Genomic DNA, 19,192 nt, shown 5'->3' on the forward strand with positions numbered 1-19,192 from the left:
TCAGCCCCCCGCCCCCGGGGGGATTCTCTGCAGCTTGGGCTCCCCACTGACACCTCACCTGGCCCGGGCCCCACCCCAGCGCCTGCCACCTGGCCCAGGCCCCAGGGAGGCCCTTTTGATCATGTGACCCCAGTTTAACCAATCAGCTTGGCTCCCCCCCAGTTAGTGAGATACAATGTATCTTCCCTCCCCCCCAGGGCTGTTGTTCTCTCGGGGCTGCTCTTGCCCTTTAAGAGCCCCGATGAACGTCATCAGCCGAGGCGGCCCTCGCCTTCATGATTGGCTCCTGAGAGCGCTGACTCGGCCCAATCCGCCCTCGCCAGATGCCAGCCCCGTCCCAGCCCCACTCCGGCTTCGCTGCTTATGGGCCATCCCAGGGGATTCGCCAATGAAAAGCCCGCACCGCTGATTGGCACAGGCGCGGCCCACTGGCAGCGCTCGCTGCGGCCGCGCGGACGGGCCCGAGCGCGGCGGCGCGGAGCAGGGCGGAAGCAGCGGCGAGGGCAGGCGGCTCGGGGAAGATGGCGGAGGCGCGGCTGGGCCGGGGGCTCCCGGAGCCGGGGCTGCTCCTGGTGCTGGCGCTGCTGGGGCCGGGGCGGCCGCTGCCCGGGGCCTCGGGGAGCCTGAACCTGCAGGAGCTCAACGAGCTGAAGTACGGGATCGAGATCGCCGCGGAGCCCGTGCTGGCCGGGCAGGTGCGTGCGGGGGGGCGGCCCGGGGGGGGGGCAGGTGCGTGCGGGGGGGGGGCGGCCCGGGCGAGGCAGGTGCGGGCGGCCCGGGGGGAGGCAGGTGCGTGCGGGGGGGGGGGGCGGCCCGGGCGGGGCAGGTGCGGGCGGCCCGGGGGGGGAGGCAGGTGCGTGCGGGGGGGGGGGGCGGCCCGGGGCGTGCGGGGGGGAGGCGGCCCGGGGGGGGGCAGGTGTGTGCGGGGGGGCGGCCCGGGGGGAGGCAGGTGCGGGCGGCCCGGGGGGAGGCAGGTGCGGGCGGCCCGGGGGGAGGCAGGTGCGGGCGGCCCGGGGGGAGGCAGGTGCGGGCGGCCCGGGCGGGGCAGGTGCGGGCGGCCCGGGGGGGGAGGCAGGTGCGTGCGGGGGGGGGGGGGGCGGCCCGGGCGGGGCAGGTGTGGGCGGCCCGGGGGGGGAGGCAGGTGCGTGCGGGGGGGGGGGGGGCGGCCCGGGGGGGGGGGCGGCCCGGGCGGGGCAGGTGCGGGCGGCCCGGGGGGGGAGGCAGGTGCGTGCGGGGGGGGGGGCGGCCCGGGGGGGGGGGGCGGCCCGGGCGGGGCAGGTGCGTGCGGGGGGGGGGGGCGGCCCGGGGCGTGCGGGGGGGAGGCGGACGGGGGGGGGGCAGGTGCGTGCGGGGCAGGCGGACTGGGGGAGCGTCAGCTGTGGGGGGGGCGGGCAGGTGCGTGCAGGGGGGGTGGACGGGGGGGTGGCAGCTGCGTGGGGGTGCCAGGCGGGGGGGTGGACGAGGGGGCGGATGGGGGGGACAGGTGCGTCCGGGGGGAGCGTCAGCTGCGGGGGGGGGCGGCAGGTGCTGGCGGGGGGTCGGATGGGAGAAGTGGGGGGCGGGTAGGTACGTGTAGGTGGAGGAGGGCAGAGGGGCCAGGGCAGGGGCGCCGGGACAGTTTGTACAGGGGGCGGGCGCTGAGAGTCATTGAACCAAACTGTAACCCCTGGGCATGGTGGAATCCACTTCAAGCCAAGGGGTGCGGCAGCCCCCGGAGATCCAGCACCTATGGGCCAGGGGTTCCGGAGTGGGGGGTCAGAGCGTCTGGGCTGGGTCAGGCTGGGGGTGATGGGGCCCCACTGGATAGGTGGTCGGGGGACTAGTGAGGTTGGGTGTGTGGGGGCCGAGGGGGGCTGAACAGGCATGGGTGGGGAGGCTGGGCCAGGGTGCAAGTTAGCTGGGGAATGTGTGGGGGCCAAAGTGGACCGAAGGAGTGGGGGGCCAGGACCAGCGTTTATGTGGGGGTTGGGTCAGGGAATAGCTGTTGGGGTTGAGGGAGAGCAGAGGGGGGAGACCTGGCATAGGAGTTGGCACTGAGTGGGGGGAATGCTGGGAGTGTTAGGTAGGGGTAAGAGTGGGGTTTGAGGGGGGCTGGGGTGGGGTAGGTGGGTGAAGGGGGGTTGAGGAGTTGAAGGCAGGTCAGGGGCATAAATGGGCAAGAGGAGGGGGGCAGGCAGGAAGAAAAGAGGACTGGAGAGCAGGGGCCAAGGGCAGAGATGTCCCAGGGGAGTGGGAGGTGATGGGGCTGAGTTGGGGGAGCAGGGGTGTTAGGGGAGGTGGGTTGGGTGAGGGCCTGGTTAGCAAGCGATGTGAAGGGGCCAGGCCCATGCAGAACTCCCCATCAGCTATCCCCCCCCCCCCCGCCATCCTGGGGCCACATCAGACCTGGTGCGCCTAGAAAACAAGGCCCCTTTATTCGGTTCCCAACTATCGACCCCATCATGGCGCAGGCTGTGGCATCCCTTCGCCCTTGCCCTGTGCAGACTCCGCAGCATCCTGGACGCTCTCCACACTGGCAGGACACTGCCCCTGGCGCCTGTGTTTACTTCTCTGGCAGAGGTCGAAGGGCTGCACTTGGGACTTCCACCATCTGGTGCCTCCCGTTTGCATGTGACAAAGGGGCGCGTGGGCGGGACCGGCAGACTTACGAGCTGTGGTTTAACGCTATCGATCTCCCCTGTGCTTTGAAATGGCTAATTCTGGTGCGGCCGCATGCACCTGGCTCTGCTTTCTGGCTCCCTTCCTCTCGGGATCAGCGATGACTCCGGAAGGGTTGGGGAGAAGGGCAAAGACAGATGGAAATACCCTAAAACCGCTGTCGCTTTCTGACAGCAAAAGGCCACCTGATTCTTCATGCACAGCGCTGGCCCAGAGGGAGACTTGGGATAAAAGTGTCTGTTTTTGGCTTGTGTTTGCATCCTGAAAGCTTCCTGTCAGCTACTAAAGAGCTGGAAAGGAATCTAATGGGTCACCCTGCACTTTATTTTGGGCACTTCATGCTTTGTAAATACTAGAGTCAGCTCGTCTGCACGTGGCTGCTTTGCTTTGGCAGAAACTCGAAGACGAGTCCTATGACTTCGGGCAAGTCGCGTAGGCCTTATCTAAACTCACGAGTTGGGTAGTGAACCGTTCAAATGATACAGGTATTGGTAACGTGTTGCACCCCGTCCTCCCCAGTGTGGACGCAATTTAAGGGCATAAGCTGTGCCAGTATGACTGCATCTGCTGTAGGCGTCATATGGGTCAAACTGTTTTGGTAAAGAAGAAATCGCTGCCCGTAACCAAAGTAGTTATGCCAGAATAAAATCTGTTTGTAGGGCAGGGCCTGAAAATTGCTTTGTGCTTTGTTCCCCAGTACTCCGGTTCTCTTGCCCTTTATCTTCACAGAGTAGAGACTGTGGCTTGCCCTGTGTTGCACAACGGGGCTGCCATCTTGGCTGAGGTCTGTAGATGCTACCGGGCTATTTATAATAAAGCCCACGCGTTTTGGTGCCTGAAGATTTATTTAGATTGGAGCGGTGCTCGCCAGAGGTGAACGCATATGGAGGTGGTGCAGCTCCTGCCCTGAAAAACAGGAGCAGAAATCAGACAAAGGCTGGGGAAAGGTGTCGGGGGGGAGGGTGTGTGCGTGTGATGGCTGATGTGGGTTGGTAATTCCATGGCAGGCTGTCTATTGCTAGATGCCTGTGTGATGAAGCAGGACTGTTCTTAATGTTTCCTCTGAATAGTGTGGGCGTGCCTCAGTTTCCCCTAGGCAGTTCTTAAGTATCTAGGGGGTGGGGTAAGGGTGTATGATCGTTGCAGAGCCCTGGAGGGCAGGTGTGTGCAGGGGTCTGGACACAGAGAATGGCCAACACCCTGTTTCCTGGCAACTGATGGCCTGGGCCCTTCCCCCCTGCAAGGTGAGAGCTAAAGGGTTGGAGAACAAAGGAATCCGGTGACCTCCTGGCCCGGGAAAGGGACAAAGCCCAGAGGAGGAGGGGCTGGAGGGAGTTTTCAGTTTGGGGCTGGCTGGGGACATGGAGTGAAGGGCAGACGGGGTTGTCTGGCTCACTGCCCCCCAGAATGGACCCAGCTGAGGGGTCTTGTTCTCTGCACCTGCAAGCTCTGTGTTAGACCATGTTCCTGTCGTCTAATAAACCTCTGTTTTACTGGCTCGCTGAGAGTCCCGTCTGACTGCAGAGTTGGGGGGCAGGACCCTCTGGCCCCCCCAGGACCCCGGCTGGGCGGACGCGCTGTGGGAAGCGCAGGGAGGGGCAGAGGATGCTGAATGCTCCGAGGTCAGACCCAGGAAGGTGGAGCCGGGTGAGCTGTGTGTCCTGAAGACAGGCTGCTCACAGAAAGGAGACTTCCCCAGAGTCCTGACTGGCTTCATGGGGAGCAGTTCCAGAGCATCGCCGGGGGACGCCGCGACAGCCTGACTGTGGAGTCGTAGCGCTTCCTCATTACTCTTGTTTACCTCAAGCCCTTCCCATGGCTAGATTTGGGTCTCTCTCTCTGAGGCTGAGCTGTCTCTCCGCTTCCGCCGTTGCATGGAAACCAAAACTTCTCTTTATTAAAAGCAGAAGCGGATCTTTGGGCTGCCTGGTGTCTAGGGTCCTAGTGCACCGCCATGCGGACGGATGCATTGGCTGAGGGGTCGGCAGTGAAGTCCTCCGCCGAGCTTCCGCACCTGTGTGCAGGGTGCTGTGCTCTGCTGATCCCTGCCCCAGAGGGGGCTGCAACTCGGTGGGGGGGGGAGTTTTGAAGCACTTCAGAATCCTGCCGGCGGCTGCCCGAGTTAGCCAGCCCAACAAGGTGGGAGGAGGGTTTCCGGGTCCAGATCCCTTACTTTGGGAGCTGACCCCTCAGCAAAGGGGGCCTTAGCAAGGCTTGTGGGGGTGTCCTGAGGTCAGGACCTTTGGTGTTAGAGGGACTGTTGCTCTCAAATGACCCCCAGTGCCCTCTGGCTGATACCCAAGGGGAGTCGGTTTCCTCTAGGTGCCACGCAGCCCGTTTGGGTTCATTACCTTTTACCCTCATGGAGGTAGCCTGCTCCTTGGGCATGGGACTGCGTGAAGCCAGGACTTTGTGGAGCTGCTCCCCTGATGCCCGCTTCTCAAAAAACCCCTCTTTCATTTCGAAGGCCTTGTTTCCTGGCCAGCTCTGCTGCCAGTGGCCCCAAAGAGCAGCAGCTCTGGGTCGGGAAGGGTTCAAATAGGCAGCTGACGCAGGGAAGAAGGCAAAGTCAGAACAACCCAAAAAGCCTCCCCCGCTAAAACTGCCCCAGAGTCTCAAGAAAACCCCTGCTTCTGAGACGGCCAAGCCTGAGGCTAACGGAGACGCCTCTCTTTGTATTTAAGGATCTCCCAGGCTGGGCCTTGACTCCCCACCCCCTGTGCCCAGGAGCTCCCTACAGGGGAGGTGGGGGGAGCTGCATTTACATGGCAAAGCTGCCAAGGAAACTTGAAACAGGCGCTAAATGAACCTCCTGGCGTCAGCCGCTCCTGGGGCATGATGCTTTTGCCAACGCCACTCATTGCACGTTTGCACTTTAACCTCCGCTGTTTGTCCTCCCCCTCTCGTGCCCACTGGACTCCTTCCTGCTCTGATCAAGGACAGCGCAGAGAGGGACAGCCCCTTTGCAGGGGGGTGTGGGCAAGTTACAAATCCACCCGTGAGATCCGCCACAGCCTAAAACCCGCAGCATCAGTCAGACCTGGTGTGTCCTGCGGGGATAGCCAGGTGAGAGCCATCGCTAGAAGCGGGGCATTTTCTGAATGGGCGCACTGGCGCCGGTGGTCCCATGCTTCCCCTGGCACTGACGAGCAGAGGTTGGCTGAACTGGAATGGGGCTGGGTTTCAAAGTAAGCTGGGCCCCATTGTGATGGGTCTGTACGTATGCCACGTGAAGAGGGTCCTGTCGGAAATAATACCTACTTCTTACCTAGCACCGTTCAGTGGCCGACCTCAAAATGGCTTATAAAGGTCAGTGTTGCTAACCCGGTTTCGCAGATGGGGAAACTGAGGCACAGAGTGGGGAAGTGACATGCCCAAGGTCACCCAGCAGGTCGCTGGCAGAGCTTGGACTAGAACCTGGGTCTTTTGAGTCCAAATTCAGTGCTCTACCCATTAGGCAACACTGACTCTCAGAATTGACATTCTCAGCACTGGCTTAACAAAAGCTGCGTTGTCAAAGCAGGGTAGTGAAATTGGTACCAACTCCCTCATGGCCGCTCTGCTTTAGATTTCAGGGCTGCTTGTTCCAGTTTAGCTTGAGGCCGTTAGGAATGGGTTGCAGCCTCCTGACTGGGGATTGCACCCGTTTAAATGGGTTCAGGGGGGACAGCTGCAGCTAAGCAGAGCCACTTTCTCCTGCAGCCAGAGCCGCCGCGGTGAATGGTGGAGAAGAGCCAGCTTTCAGGCTGGGTTCTGGGAGGATTTTGGGTTCCGAAGAGTCTTTCCTTTCAGATTGGCCGAGGGGCGAGCAGCAGACTTGGGTTCTATTCCCAGTCCTGCCACTGACCTGGACACCTTTGTTATGTCACCCCTTTGCGCCTTAATTCCCCCGCCTGCAAAATGGGGGGCGTGCTCCTCACGCTGCCCGAGGGTTAATGAAATCCTGGTATGTCAGGAACAAGAGAAGGGCAGAGCATCTAGCTACCAGGGTGGCACCTTTTTGCTCCATGGGACCTCCGCTAAGACTCGCAGCCCTGGATCGCCCGCTGCCGGCATCCCGTTCTGGGCTGTCGCACTCGGTGTCCTGGCCAGCAGCACCTGCATGGAGAGCCGCCGTTCGCGTGGGCCCTGTTCTCCTGCGCTGATTTCGCCGCCTGCGCTTTCCTAGAGCAAGTCAGAGGACGTGGTGATTGTCTCGTCCAAGTACAAGCAGACGTACGAGTGCCGCCTGCCCTCCGCCGCCGTGAGGATCCACCAGGACGCCGAGGAGCCGCCGCAGAGTTACCACGGGCTGGGGATCTCGGATCTGCTGAGGCCGATGGAGGCTGCTCCCTGCCTTGTAAAGGTGAGCCTGCCACCGCGCGCTGGGGGCCGGGAGCAGAACTGAGGAATGCAGGGGGCCGAGGGGTTGTGGTGCCCACAGCCGGGTCTATGGCTTGCTGGCCACCCTTTCCCAGCCCCACTCCATTGCAGTTCTCAGAAATGGTGGCTGTTAATTAGGCTGAGGGAATTGCGTCCATCTTCTTGGCCCCCTGTCCTGAGGGGGCTGATGTTCAGGGGTTCCTCCGTGGGGATGCCACAGCTGTCTCCCCGCTGAGCTGTCAGTCCAGAGCACCTGATCCCAGCAAGCCGGTAACATGCAGGGTGTCCCCCCCACGACTGGCCCAGCAACAGCCAGCGTCAGCTCTCCCCGGGGGCCTGGCTGTTGGTGTGAGAGCTTCCCTCAGAATGCAAACAGTCGGGAGATCCCGGGCGGAGCAAGGAAAGGCCCAAGGGTTTGCATCTCCGGGCTGTAGCTTTAAATGCTCGCCGGACAGAGCCACCGCTGTCTTTGCTGTCCCGCGTGGGCGCGGCCTGCAACGAGGCCTGGACTGGAGGACGGGTTTGCTCCAACCAGTGCTGGGGTGATCTCTGGGCTCCACGGGATCTTGGCTGGGGACGTGGCCGATGGCAGGTTTTGGGGTGCGTGTGTAGGTTTTGGGATGCGGGGGCTTCGTTGAACTTAACCCTGTTCCCGCTGCCTTGTTCCCAGACCAAGGACTGGTGGACGTATGAATTCTGCTATGGGAAACACATCCAGCAATACCACATCGAAGGTAACCCTCCCCTTGCCACGTCCCCTGGCCGTTTGCTGGGCCCCAGCGGGAGGGGTGTGTGTGGGTGGCAGGTGGATTTATACAGGCACCCTCACCCGAGAACGTGTCCAGCCTCTCATCTCTGAGGGTGCCTGGCCAGTGGCCTCGCTCAGTGAGTTTGGCTGGGAGATGGGAAAGCTGCCCAATTTCAACGCTCGGGATATGAAAGAACCTGGTGTGCCCGCCTCAGCTGTGCCTGGGTAGATGGCAGGAGATAAAGGGCACAGGGGCCGTGGCTTCTCTGCTGTGATCACTTTCACTAGATCCCCTCCCACCCCCATGGCATCCGGTATCCAATCCCCCTCTGGGGCTCCCTGTCACAGTTGTGGGCTCACTGCACCTCCGAGCCCTCTGCCAGCTGCACAAGGGGTGGCCCCCTTAGGTCTCCTCTGGGTGGAAAGTGACACACCCAGGGCAGCTGCCGAGCATCTCTGTGCGGGGCGCTCGGGTGCAGCGTGGGCAGAGGACGCTCAGTGTTTGATCTCGGTGAGGTGCCCTTAGCAAAAGGGGTTTTACCCCCAAAGACTGGGCCAGCATCCAGCCCTTCCCCTGATCCTGATCTGGGCCAGGATACCGTGTCAGGGCGAGGAATTAACAGGACTCCTGATACCATGTCTCCGGTGGGTTTGTCCTCACACTGAGGCAGGCAATGCTGTTGTCCCCACGGTCCCGCAGGAAGTCTGTGGCAGAGCAGCGTCCCGAGTCCCAGGCGAGTGCTGGAGCCACTGGCCACCCTTCCGGAGGGGGGGTGTCTCCCGCCGGGGCCCCCCAGGGGTTTAGCGCGCTCTCACGTGGGTCGCTCTGTGTCGCTGTTTGTTTCCCAGAGTCTGAAATTAAAGGAGACATCCTCTACCTCGGGTATTATCAGTCGGCGTTTGACTGGGACAACGAGACGGCAAAGGTTGGTGCTTCTTGGACTCCTGTGCCGTGCTGAAGTGTGACCCCCCTGGTGCTCTAGGTTTGGGAGAAGGGAGGTGGGCTTGGCTGGGGGTTTGTCTAGTGCTGGCTTAGCAAACAGGGCATGCAATTCTGCCATAAGTCCCTGCAAGCTCTACCCTCCTGGCAGTGGGCCCTGTTGGGCAGAGCAGGAGACTGACTCGCTATGTGACCCAGGAAGTAACTTTAGCTGCCTCGGTTTCCCTGTCTGTAAAATGGGACAACTATCTCCCAGGATGCTGAGCGGCTTGGTGTGTGGGGTGCTTTGAGATCCCCGGAGACAGCCCCCAGTCCAGCTCCGTGTGGACCGTGAAGTTGGGAGCTTTAATGCTCTCGTCCAAAATTCACCTTCCTAGGCTTCGAAACAGCACAGGCTCAAACGCTACCACAGCCAGATGTACGGCAATGGTTCCAAGTGTGACCTGAGCGGGCAGCCCAGGGAAGCTGAAGTCAGGGTAAGTGGCGTGTGGGGGGGTGTCAATTCTCTGGAGTTGGGGTGAGCCGGGGAGACTCCCTGAAGACAGAGGGGGGCAGGGCAGCCTCTCTCTGTGGCCTGGGTTCTCCGCTGTTTAAAACACCAGCAGTGACTAGGGGCGGCTTCCGTGGGCGGGTGGGGAAGGGGCGGAGGCGGACGAGCCCCTCGGGCATGGCAGGGTGACTGACAGGCCCCGCGGGACTCTCCGTGAGCCCCAGATCACCTTAACTCTGTTCCCCTCCGGCGGCAGTTCCTGTGCGAAGAGGGCTCTGGGGATTACATCGCCCGGGTGGACGAGCCGCAGTCCTGTTCCTATGTCCTGACCATTCACACCACCCGCATCTGCCACCACCCCTTCCTGCGACCGCCCTCCACGGCCACCCCCCAGGCCATCCGCTGCCACCCAGCCCTGAGCCCGGCCCAGTATGTGGACTACGTCCAAGCCCAAGTGTGTGAGTATCTGGGGGGGCGGGGGCTGAGGGTGTGAGTATCTGGGGGGGCGGGGGCTGAGGGACTCGGGTCTAAATCTGAGCCCCTCCCAGGGCCTGCAACAGCAGCTCATGTCAGGGCTCCTCCCAGCCCAGCGGCTCCCAACTGTCTGTAGGGCGGGTTCTCGGGCTGCCCCACCCTCGCCTCTTCCCCCGGGGTGGGCGGGTTCTCGGGCTGCCCCACCCCCGCCTCTTCCCCCGGGGTGGGCCCCCTCCTCCCCCCACTCAAGCTTCCCCCTTTCCGCCCCACCCCTGGGTGGGTGGGTTCTCGGGCTGCTCCGCCCCCTCCTCCCCACCCTGGTGTTAGCCCCCCTCCTCCTTCCCTCAGGCTTCCCCCTTTCCGCCCCACCCCTGGGGTAGGCGGGTTCTCGGGCTGCCCCGCCCCCTCCTTCCCCAGGGTGGGCAGGGCCTCTGTGGTGGTTCAAATCCCATCTACGCTGGCCAATGCAGTCGACACCAAGCGCAAGGTGGAAGAGCTCTCCGAGGAGCTGAAGACCCTGGACACAAGGCTGTGGAACGAGCGCGATCCCAACCCTGCCACCCAGCACCCGGAAGGTGTGGAGCCAGCCCACCCCCTCCACGAGGAGCAGGAAGCGGACGGTATGGGAGCTGCTTCGCACTGATCTCTGGGTGCTCGTGATCCCTGTGGACAGCCCTGTCCGCTGCCCAGGCTCGGGGCGCTCTGCTGAGATCTCCTGGTGCGATGGGCCGTGCGCCTGGTAGGGGGCCCCGCCGGCCTCCCGCGAAAGGGAACAGGCGTCCCCTCACACCCCTGTGGGGGCGCGCGAGGATCTGGTGGTGCCCGAGCGTTAGCGCTGCCGGGGCGCGCTGGGCGTGGGTGGGGCCACGTGGCTCAAGCGCCCTCCCCTCCGCATTCAGGAGCCACCGCGCTGAGTGTTGACGAGGGGCCGTGGGCACTGTGGGAGAGCGAAACAGCTCGGCGGGCCGGGGCGAGATCCTGCTCCCATCGAGGGCGGCTGCAGGGAGATGGAGGGCTCCCGGCTGCCTAGGCTGGTGAGACTGGGAACGTGGGAAGCTCACGCAAGGGCCTGAGGCTGCCCCGGCGCCCAGAGCACTTCTGCAGCCTCCCCAGGACTTTAGCTGCGTGGGTCGGCTCCGCGGTGACGTTTTCTCCTTGGTTTGTGCCAGCCGCTCCCAGGGAAACCCCCAGAGCTGGCCCGGGGGAAGACACCGACTTCGGGGGTAGCGCACTCAGGGCAGGCGACCTGCCGGACCACACCAAGGTAACAGCTCTGTCCTGTGCCCCCCATGCACATTCTGGCTTTGCTGGCTCGCTGTGGTCTGAGCCAGGAAGCTGGCGCAGCCAGGCCGGGCACCGTTCCCGCTGCTCTCATCCTGGGGTGGGGCCTGGGGTCAGTGGCAGCTGCGTCAAGGCTCCGCGCTTCGTGGGGTGCGGACAGCAGCTCCCCCTCACTTCGCGGACGCAGAGCCCCCGCCAACTCCTGTAGTGATCCTGGGTCTGCCACCACGTGGTGCTGCTGAGCAGCACCTCGATTGTCTTCCCTTCTGCCCCAGCCAGGCTCTCTCCCGTGGGACTCCAGGGGGCTCTGCTGGGGCTGCTGCCGAGCCCCGCTGCTGGGGAGCAGTTTGCCCTGTTGCCTGGCCTGGGTAGGACAAGGCTAAACAGCAGTGGCTTTGCGGTTGGCAAATCAGGAGCGCGGCTCCCCGGTGCTGTAGCTGATGCAATCATGGCTGAGTAATTCCCCCCCACCCCCCCCGTCCCTGGGGGAGCTGCGTCTGGAGTCCCCCGTGTCGCTCTAAACTCCTGGTCTCGTCCCCGCTGCAGGAGGACGAGTACGCTGTGAAGCCGGCAGATGATCACCAGGCTGGTGAGTGTCTAACAGAGTCCTGGGGCAAACCTCTCTGGGCCATAACTCCACAGGGGAGGTTGTGGGGGGTCCTGGGGGGGATATGTCGGCTACAATCACACCCTGTGGTCTCAGTGTAGACGTGCCCTTATGCTTTTGACCCCAGAAGGAGATGGGGGGGGGGTGAAACCCGAGCATAAACCCCAGGGAACCTGCCTGGCACAGCTCCAGTGTCGGGGTGTAAATTTGGCAATAACAAGCCAAAGAACATCTACTGAGCGTTACTGTGATTTTGCAATCCTGATCTCGGATGTGGTGCTCAAACCAGTGGCCAGGAAGCCACTCGTCCGTTTTAGGGCCCTGATAAAACACAGGTGGACATCTCTTCCTGCTCTGCCAGGAGGCTGGAGCTGGCGCGTCAGCTCCCTGAGTGATTGGATGAACCTTCGCTGGCAGAGTGCCTGGCGCTCTGGGACGTTGGGGGTTAAAATCTGTGCCCCCGTGGGAATCCCAAGGGTGCTCTGCCTGGTTCTCCTTCAGAACTGTCTTGGCAAGGGGCAGGGTCTGCATGCACTGGGAGGGGACTGGCTCTTTCCAGCACAGAGCCTCAGGTGTTCCTGTTTCTCTGGCCTCTTTCAGACTTCCAGCAAAAAATCCACTTCAAAGTGATCCGGAGCCCGGGGGATCTAGTCCAGTTTATCGAGGCGCTGAAGGAAAGCACCAAGAAGGTACGTGGGGGCCTGGTGGGGTGTTCTCCATCGGTGCTCTTAGCCCACGGCACTCACCCTTCATGGGCAGGTGATCTGTTGACCCTAGGTAATGAGTGTTAACAACTGGATACCTGGCTCGGGGGCAGGCCTGATCTAGCGCTGACTTTGACTCCCTCCGTTAATGTGAGCTGGTCCTGGCCTTGCTCTGTGCCTCAGTTTCCCCCTCTGGGATGCTAACCCTCCCTGACTACACAGGCCAGCTCTGAGAGAGATTCATGTTCATTCCCTTTGGGGCACCTGGCGTTGGTCGCTGTTGGAAGACAGGATACAGGGCTAGTGGGACCTTTGGTCCGACCCCATGTGGCCGTTCTAACACGTTGAGGGTGGGGAGTGTCTTGATGCCCGTTTCCCCCCAGGGGAAAGAGAAGGCGAGCGAGTTGGAGAAGAGCCAGGAAGCCCCGAGGACTGAGGAGGCTCCGGCAGCTGGGAGCGAGCGCCCAGAGGAAGACGACGACGAGGAGGACGATGACCTGCTGGGGAAGTTTGAGGAGGAGCTGGAGGACATCCTGCTGCCCAGCTCGGAGCAGGCCAAGCTGAAGGAGGAGGTGAAAATGGAAATGGAGAAGCAGTTCGACAACATCATTGACGAGGTGAGACTGAGGGAGTGGCCCCTGCCTCCCCACTCCTCCCCTCATCCCGTGTCTGGCACTGGGGTGTCCCCTCTTGCCAGCCCTGTCTCCTCTCTGCCCTCCCTGGGGTGCAGCCGGATCCCGACTGCTGGGCACAGACCCTCGCTGCTGTCGGGAAGGCTGCTGGGGCATGGGCAGCGCCCCTTCCTCGCAGTGCAGGGGGCCGTGCAGGGAGACCCATGTGCCGGCCGCCCATCCTAAGGGCATCGGGAAGCGTTCATGCCCCACGGGCATGTGGATATTTCTGCCAGTGCCAGGCTCCCAGTGGCCTCTCCCAGCCTCTTCCTTTGGCACCGTTACTTGTGGCCATGACATTGGTGAGGTCACTGGGGAGTGATCCCCAAACCTCTGGCTTTAACTGCGTGGGCAAAGGGATCAGGTTTGGAGGCAGTATTGCCTCTAGCCACTAGGGGGCGACGGAGCCACACCGGTATGGTACTCCCTAGCCACTGGGCCCCAGGACGGAGGGCAAGGTGCCCTCGCTGTTGGGGGAAGGCCGTGAGGGCTTGGGCTGGCATCGGCGGGGTCAGATCGCTGCTCTGTGGCCCAACCTGGCCTGTGGGAGGTAACGGCTTCCGCTCCCAGGTGGAGGATGAGCTGGAGACGGAGGGCCTGAAGGGCGAGTTTGATCGGAACCACGCTTCCAAGTCGCTGGCCTCCACCCTCAACAAGCTGATGGACAAGCTGGATGGCGGCAAAGCGCCCGAGAAAGGGGAGGAGGAGGGCGAGGGAGACTCAGCCAGGAGCAGCGCGAACCACTTGGATAAGCAAGCAGCTGGTATGCTCCGGGGTGTGCGTGTGGTTCTTTGATTGCCCGGGCTGCTTAGATCCACCCCTGGGCTGCTCTGCCTGTGTCGTCTTCAAGGAGGTGCGATGGCATGCACTTAAAGGTGTAGTGTCTGGAAATCTGGCCCAGGCCCGGCCCCATCTGGGGAACTCTTCGCATCAGGGCTGCTCAGAGCTCCCTTCTTCCCCCCCCCCGCCCCCACAGCCTCTGGAGCTGAGCTTGGGGTCACTCCCCCTGTGCAGCAGAACATTGCCCCTGGTAGATCTCCCACGGGAGAGTTGGGGATGGTGTCCGGGCTGGGGCAGCAGTGGGACTGAACCCTGTACAACGCTCGGAGCTGAGCAGAGGGGTTAGAATTGCTGTTTCTCTCACACCGGAACACAGTGCCCGTGGGCAGGGGGACCACCGGCCTGGGGAAGTGCTTTCTGATCGCCACTTGGGGCTGCGTAACCCCAGCAGGAATCCCGGAGGGGGATGCCCAAACAGGGTGGGAACCCCAGGCGGCTTGGCAAAGTGGGGCCGTAACTGTCAGCATTTGCCCTCAGCAGCCTGGCCTCTGCACTTACACACCTGTGAACGGTGACCGCTTCGGCCATAGCTCCCGAAGCGCACAGAGCCGCCTGCCCCCCTTGGTGCCAGCCCTGGGCACTGAAGCCCCTCTCTGTAACCTTCTGTCTCAGAGGCCGACTCGGACGGGCATGTGAAGGTCAGGGTCACTAGGATAAAGCCAGGCAGCCCCCTGCAGAAGGAGCTGAAGGTGAGAGAGATGGGCAGCGAGAACCCGCAGCTGCGACACATTGAGAATGTGGTTAAGGACCTGCTGGAGAGAGAGGGCCTGAAAGCGGAAGGTAATGCTGGCCAGAGGGGAGGGTACTGCTGTGCCAGGGGGCTGGGGATCAGAGCTCCCGAGGGCAGGGACCAGGCCCTGCCGGTGGAGGGGAAGGGGCTACCGTAAGCCATTCACTAGTGATTGCTTTCTGTTGTCTCACGAGCCACGTCCAGAGGGGGCTGAGCTGGTGCAGGGCCGGACCTGAAGAGAAGGGAACTGGGGCCCCTAGAAGGGCAGGAGCAGTGGGACTGGGGTTACTGGGGGAATCTGAATAAACCCAGGGGTGTAAGGGGCTCTGCTGGTAATTGTAGGGCCCTCAAGAGGTCATTTAGAGTCCAGCCCCTGGCACTGAGACAGGACCAAATAAACCCGTGACTATCCCAGCCAGGGCTTTGTCCAACCTGGTCTTAAAATCCTCCAAGGATGGGATTCCTTGGGAGCCTGTCCCAGAGCCGATCTCCCCTTTGAGTTTGACATCTGACCTCAATCTCCCTTGATGCAGATCAGACCTGTTGCTTCTTGTCCTACCTTCCGTGGACTGGAGAAGGATCGATGGGTCCTCTCGATAAGTCCCCAGATACACGAGGGGCCGTCATCCAGTCCTCTCTCGGCTCTTTTTAATTCAAGACTAAATGTGCCCGGTTTTTAGCCTGTCCTCACAGGTCAGGTTTTCTAAACCTGTTCGTTTTTGTTGCTCTCCGCTCGACTCTCTCCAATTTGTGCCCCCTAAAGTGTGACACCCCGAACTGTATGCAGTACTCCAGCTCGTAGAGCCGGACAGCCTTCCCCCCCGGTGCATTGCATCTGATGCGTCTGTTAATGCACCGCAGAATTTTAGCCCTTTTTACAGCTGCGTCACGCTGGTGACTCAAGCTGCGCTTGTGATCCACTCTAACCCCCAGATCCTTTTCAGCCTAGCCACTTAATCCCCATTTTGTAGCTGTGCGTTCAATTCCCCCCCCCCCCCCCCCCGCCCGCCCGCACTTCCCAAGTGAAGTTCTTTGCACTTGTCCGTGCTGAGTTTCAGCTTGTTGGATTCAGAGCAGTCCTTCAATTTGACGGCAGCGTTTTGTATTCGAATCCTTCCCTCCCCAGTGCGAGCGACCCCTCCCAGCGTGGTGACGTCTGCGCATTTTATAAGCATGCTCTCCAGCCAAGTCATTCATGAAAATATTGAATGGGACTGACCCCACAGGACCCCACTAGTTCTGCCCACTCAGTTAGTGAACCATTGAGAACTGCTTTGTGTACAGTCTTTTTACTTTCTAGTAATTTCATCTAGACCCGATTTCCCTAGTTTGCTTATGAGACTGTCTTCTGGGACTGTCAGAACGGCCAGACTGGGTCAGAACAAAGGTCCATCTAGCCCGGTAGCCCGTCTTCTGACAGGTTTCAGAGCGGTAGCCGGGTTACTCTGTATCAGGAAAAAAACCAAGGAGTCCTTGTGGCACCTTAGAGACTAACAAATGTATTTGGGCATTAGCTTTGGTGGGCTAAAACCCAGTTCATCAGATGCATGGAGTGAAAAATACAGTAAGCAGGTATAAATATACAGCACATGAAAAGATGGGAGTTGCCTTACCAAGTTGGGGGGGGGGGGGCAGTGTTAATGATGCACCCTAATTGAATTGGTGTCGTTAGCACTGACCAGTTTTCCGACTGGTGCCACCTGGGTCTGCCCTTTGCCAAGGCCTCGGCAGCTCTCCCTGTGCTGGCGACCCGCTAAGGGCCCGTCTGTCCTACGGGGGGCTCCAGCAGCACCACTAAGGGGGTTTCCCGTCGCTGGAGAAACTTCCCCTCCTCGCACGGCAGTGGCTGGGTGGACAGAAGCATTCTCCCATCGGCCCCGCCGTGTCTCCACTGGGGGCTAGGCTGGCATAGCTGCGGTGCTCAGGGGTGTGAAGTCTTCACACCCCTGAGCGCTGGAGCTGTTGATTCAAACTTTGAGCCTAGACCAGGGCTAACGCTTACGGCGCTGATCAACAGGTAAAATTGAGATCAAAATCGTGACGACGGGGGGCTTCGGGGATGAGGACGATACCCACTGGCTGTCGGACGAGGACACCAAGAACCTCAAAGACATTTTCTTCAATATCCTGGTGAAAGCAAGTCTAATGCTACAGGGGGCGGGGCCTTTGCGGCTTGTGGGCGGGGCCTTTGCCTCTTGCATCCAAGCGTTCTGCAGCCACTAATGGATTAATCCCCGTGCAAGGCAGGTCCGATGGGGAAAACTGAGTCACAGAAGGGAAGTGACTTTTCCTCGGGCCCTCCAGTGAGTGGGCGGCAGAGCTGGGGATGGAAGCCAGGAGTCCTGACGTTGCTGTTCGTTCACCTACACAGCCTCCTTGCTTCACAGCAGCTAGATGCCCCAGAGGTGCAGCCACCTCTGGGGAGGAGGGCATGAGCCAGCTGCACAGCTGTATCAGGGGAAGGGAGCGGGAGCTAGGGCCCGAGCAGAGTTGTACAGAGCAAATGTTTTCATGACGAGAAAGTAAAATGAGACATTTTCAGTATTACAGAATCATAGAAACTTAGGGGTAGAAGGGACCTTGAGAGGTCAGCTAGTCCAGCCCCGCACACTGAGGCAGAATCAAGTAGACCTAGACCACACAGAGCAGGCAGGTGCCCTCTGCCCCCAAAGTCTCGACCCCCAGACACTCTGGCCAATCTACTCTGGGGGTCTCCCTGCTCCAGGTTCCAGCTGGTGCCATCAGGGAGCCTGACCCCAGATACTCCTGTCCCCCAGCAGCCAGCGATCCCAGCTTTACCCTCCCTGCTGGTGATCTCGCCAGCATCGGCGGCTCTCTTCCTGGAGCCCAGCCTTACGGGGCAGCGCCCTCCTCCCCTGGGCGAGGGCGGGAGGTGACGGGGGCCTGGAGCAGAGCTCCCCGCTGGCGGTGGGAGGGTCGGCCTGGGGGATCTCCACCCAGTGCCTCCATGGGCCCCTGCTCTCTGCCTCTGCAGATCCAGGGCACGGAAGAAGCTCACAAGGAGCGGAGGCGGCAGCAGGAGCTGGAGGACAACTACCGTTTTGTGTGGGGGCAGCGGCCGGAGGAGGCGCCGGCGGCCGGCGGCTCCGACACGGAGGAGCTGGATTTCTGAGCGGGCGCCGGACGATTGCCTGCAGCACCCCCTCCCCCGGCCCCCCGAATGTCCCATCGGCTTGACTGGTCAGGGGACCAGACAGCAAGGGTGAAAAATAGGGACGGGGGTTGGCGGGGTAAGACAGCCCCAAATATTGGGATTGTCCCTTTAAAATAGGGACATCTGGTCACCCTATCGACTAGTAACCAAGGCACCACGGCTCCTCTCCGGAGGACACCCAGCGGGGCCTGGCCCCCGTCAGCACTCAGGGCTGGGGGGCACTGACCCCTCCTGTCCCCACAGGCCGGCGGGGGGGCTCTGTCTGGGATGGCTCCTGCTAGGAGGATGGAGAGGGACTGACTGATTTCCATGGTAATGGCCGGCGGGAGCATCCTCTTTGATCCCTTCGAGGAAGGGTGGGCGTGGGCTGCATCTGCACCCGTGTGACCCATCTAGCACATGCTGGCGGGGTCCATTCACCACCCCATCGCCCCATGAGAAGAATGGTGAGTCCCCACTTGTGGGCACTCTGCCGGCCGGCCACTCCCTCGGGAGCAGGGCCCCCAAACTGCAGGGGCTCTGCGGCCTGCACATTTCATAGAGCTGGACTCCCGGGGGAGCTGTGCCCGGCGGAGAGGCCAGGTGGCAGGGGCAGGCTGCTGGGTGCCACGGGCAGGCTGGGCTGGGCGGGCAGGGGGTCTCTCCCACGTGTCCGCGGTGCCTGGGCAAAGGGAGGGCGGAGCTGGAGCCCCTGGCGTTTCGAGGGCCCTGCACATGGAGAAATACCTGCAGCTGCTGGCAGGTTTTGGCCTGGAGCTGGGGGCGGGGCCTGGCCTGGTTAGCTCCTCCCACTCTACTGCTAAACCTGGCAGGTGTTGTGATGCAGCTGGGCAGCATGGCCTGCCGCCTCCCCAGGGCCAGGGGTGGTGGCTCAGTTCATTTGCGTCAGTCGTTCACCAGCATGCTCTCCTTGCCCTGCTGGGCCCAGGGCACAGCTGGGGCCATCATTGCCAGGAGCCCATGTTGTTTCCTGGAACTCCCCGGCCGGGCCGTTTGGGGGGACGTGAGCCCTCTCTGGCCTGGGGCAGCTCTTCCCTGCTGGGGTGGGAGCGTGGCCGTGCGCAGGAGCCAGGGGAGCAGAGGGTTAACGAAACCTCACTCTGGTTCTCTGTCTGCCTCTGGCAGCGTCTGAGCCCATCCACCCTCTCTCCTAACGAGACAATTCACTTTACTTCCCTCCGCTTGTGAGGTAAAGGTCTCCCCAGCCCCTGCCCCCTCTTGGATGGGGTGGGGGGACCCTACTTCCCCAGGGAAAGGGGGGAAAACCATCCATGATCCAATTTGTATCAATAAACCAGGCTGGACTAGTCCGCTTCCTGTGTCTAATTTACTGCGGTGGGGCCGCGAGCTGCCCCCCGGAGCAGCTTGTGTTCCTGCCGGGCTGTCAGGCCTCGCGCCATCTGGAAACAAGCGTTTCCCGCTGCATCGTATGGGCCCCTTGCGAGCAACCCTGGGTTGGTCCCCGCCCCTTTGGACCTTACCGGGGTCAGTTACACCAGGAGGCCCCCAAGC

General features: G+C 61.8%; 1 protein-coding gene across 2 annotated transcripts; it reads left to right on the forward strand.

Annotated features, from left to right (window-relative positions):
• Positions 1-484: 484 nt before the first annotated feature.
• On the forward strand, positions 485-18,987 carry OS9 (OS9 endoplasmic reticulum lectin). 2 transcript variants are annotated; one of them, XM_037883949.2, is made up of 15 exons: positions 485-695; positions 6,827-7,003; positions 7,691-7,754; positions 8,618-8,694; positions 9,086-9,184; positions 9,455-9,656; positions 10,143-10,292; positions 10,842-10,936; positions 11,500-11,542; positions 12,161-12,249; positions 12,648-12,881; positions 13,506-13,698; positions 14,388-14,555; positions 16,523-16,635; positions 17,501-18,987. In XM_037883949.2, the coding sequence occupies exons 1-15, from the start codon at positions 522-524 to the stop codon at positions 17,636-17,638; spliced, it is 2,016 nt and encodes a 671-aa protein (XP_037739877.1). In that variant the 5' UTR covers positions 485-521; the 3' UTR covers positions 17,639-18,987. The 2 variants fall into 2 exon arrangements, with proteins under 2 accessions (XP_037739877.1, XP_037739876.1); XM_037883948.2 differs by having other exon boundaries at positions 486-695; positions 16,523-16,641.
• The last annotated feature ends 205 nt before the right edge of the window (positions 18,988-19,192 follow it).

This window comes from Chelonia mydas, chromosome 20 (assembly GCF_015237465.2).
Source record: "Chelonia mydas isolate rCheMyd1 chromosome 20, rCheMyd1.pri.v2, whole genome shotgun sequence".
In the NCBI taxonomy this organism is placed as follows: Eukaryota; Metazoa; Chordata; order Testudines; family Cheloniidae; genus Chelonia; species Chelonia mydas.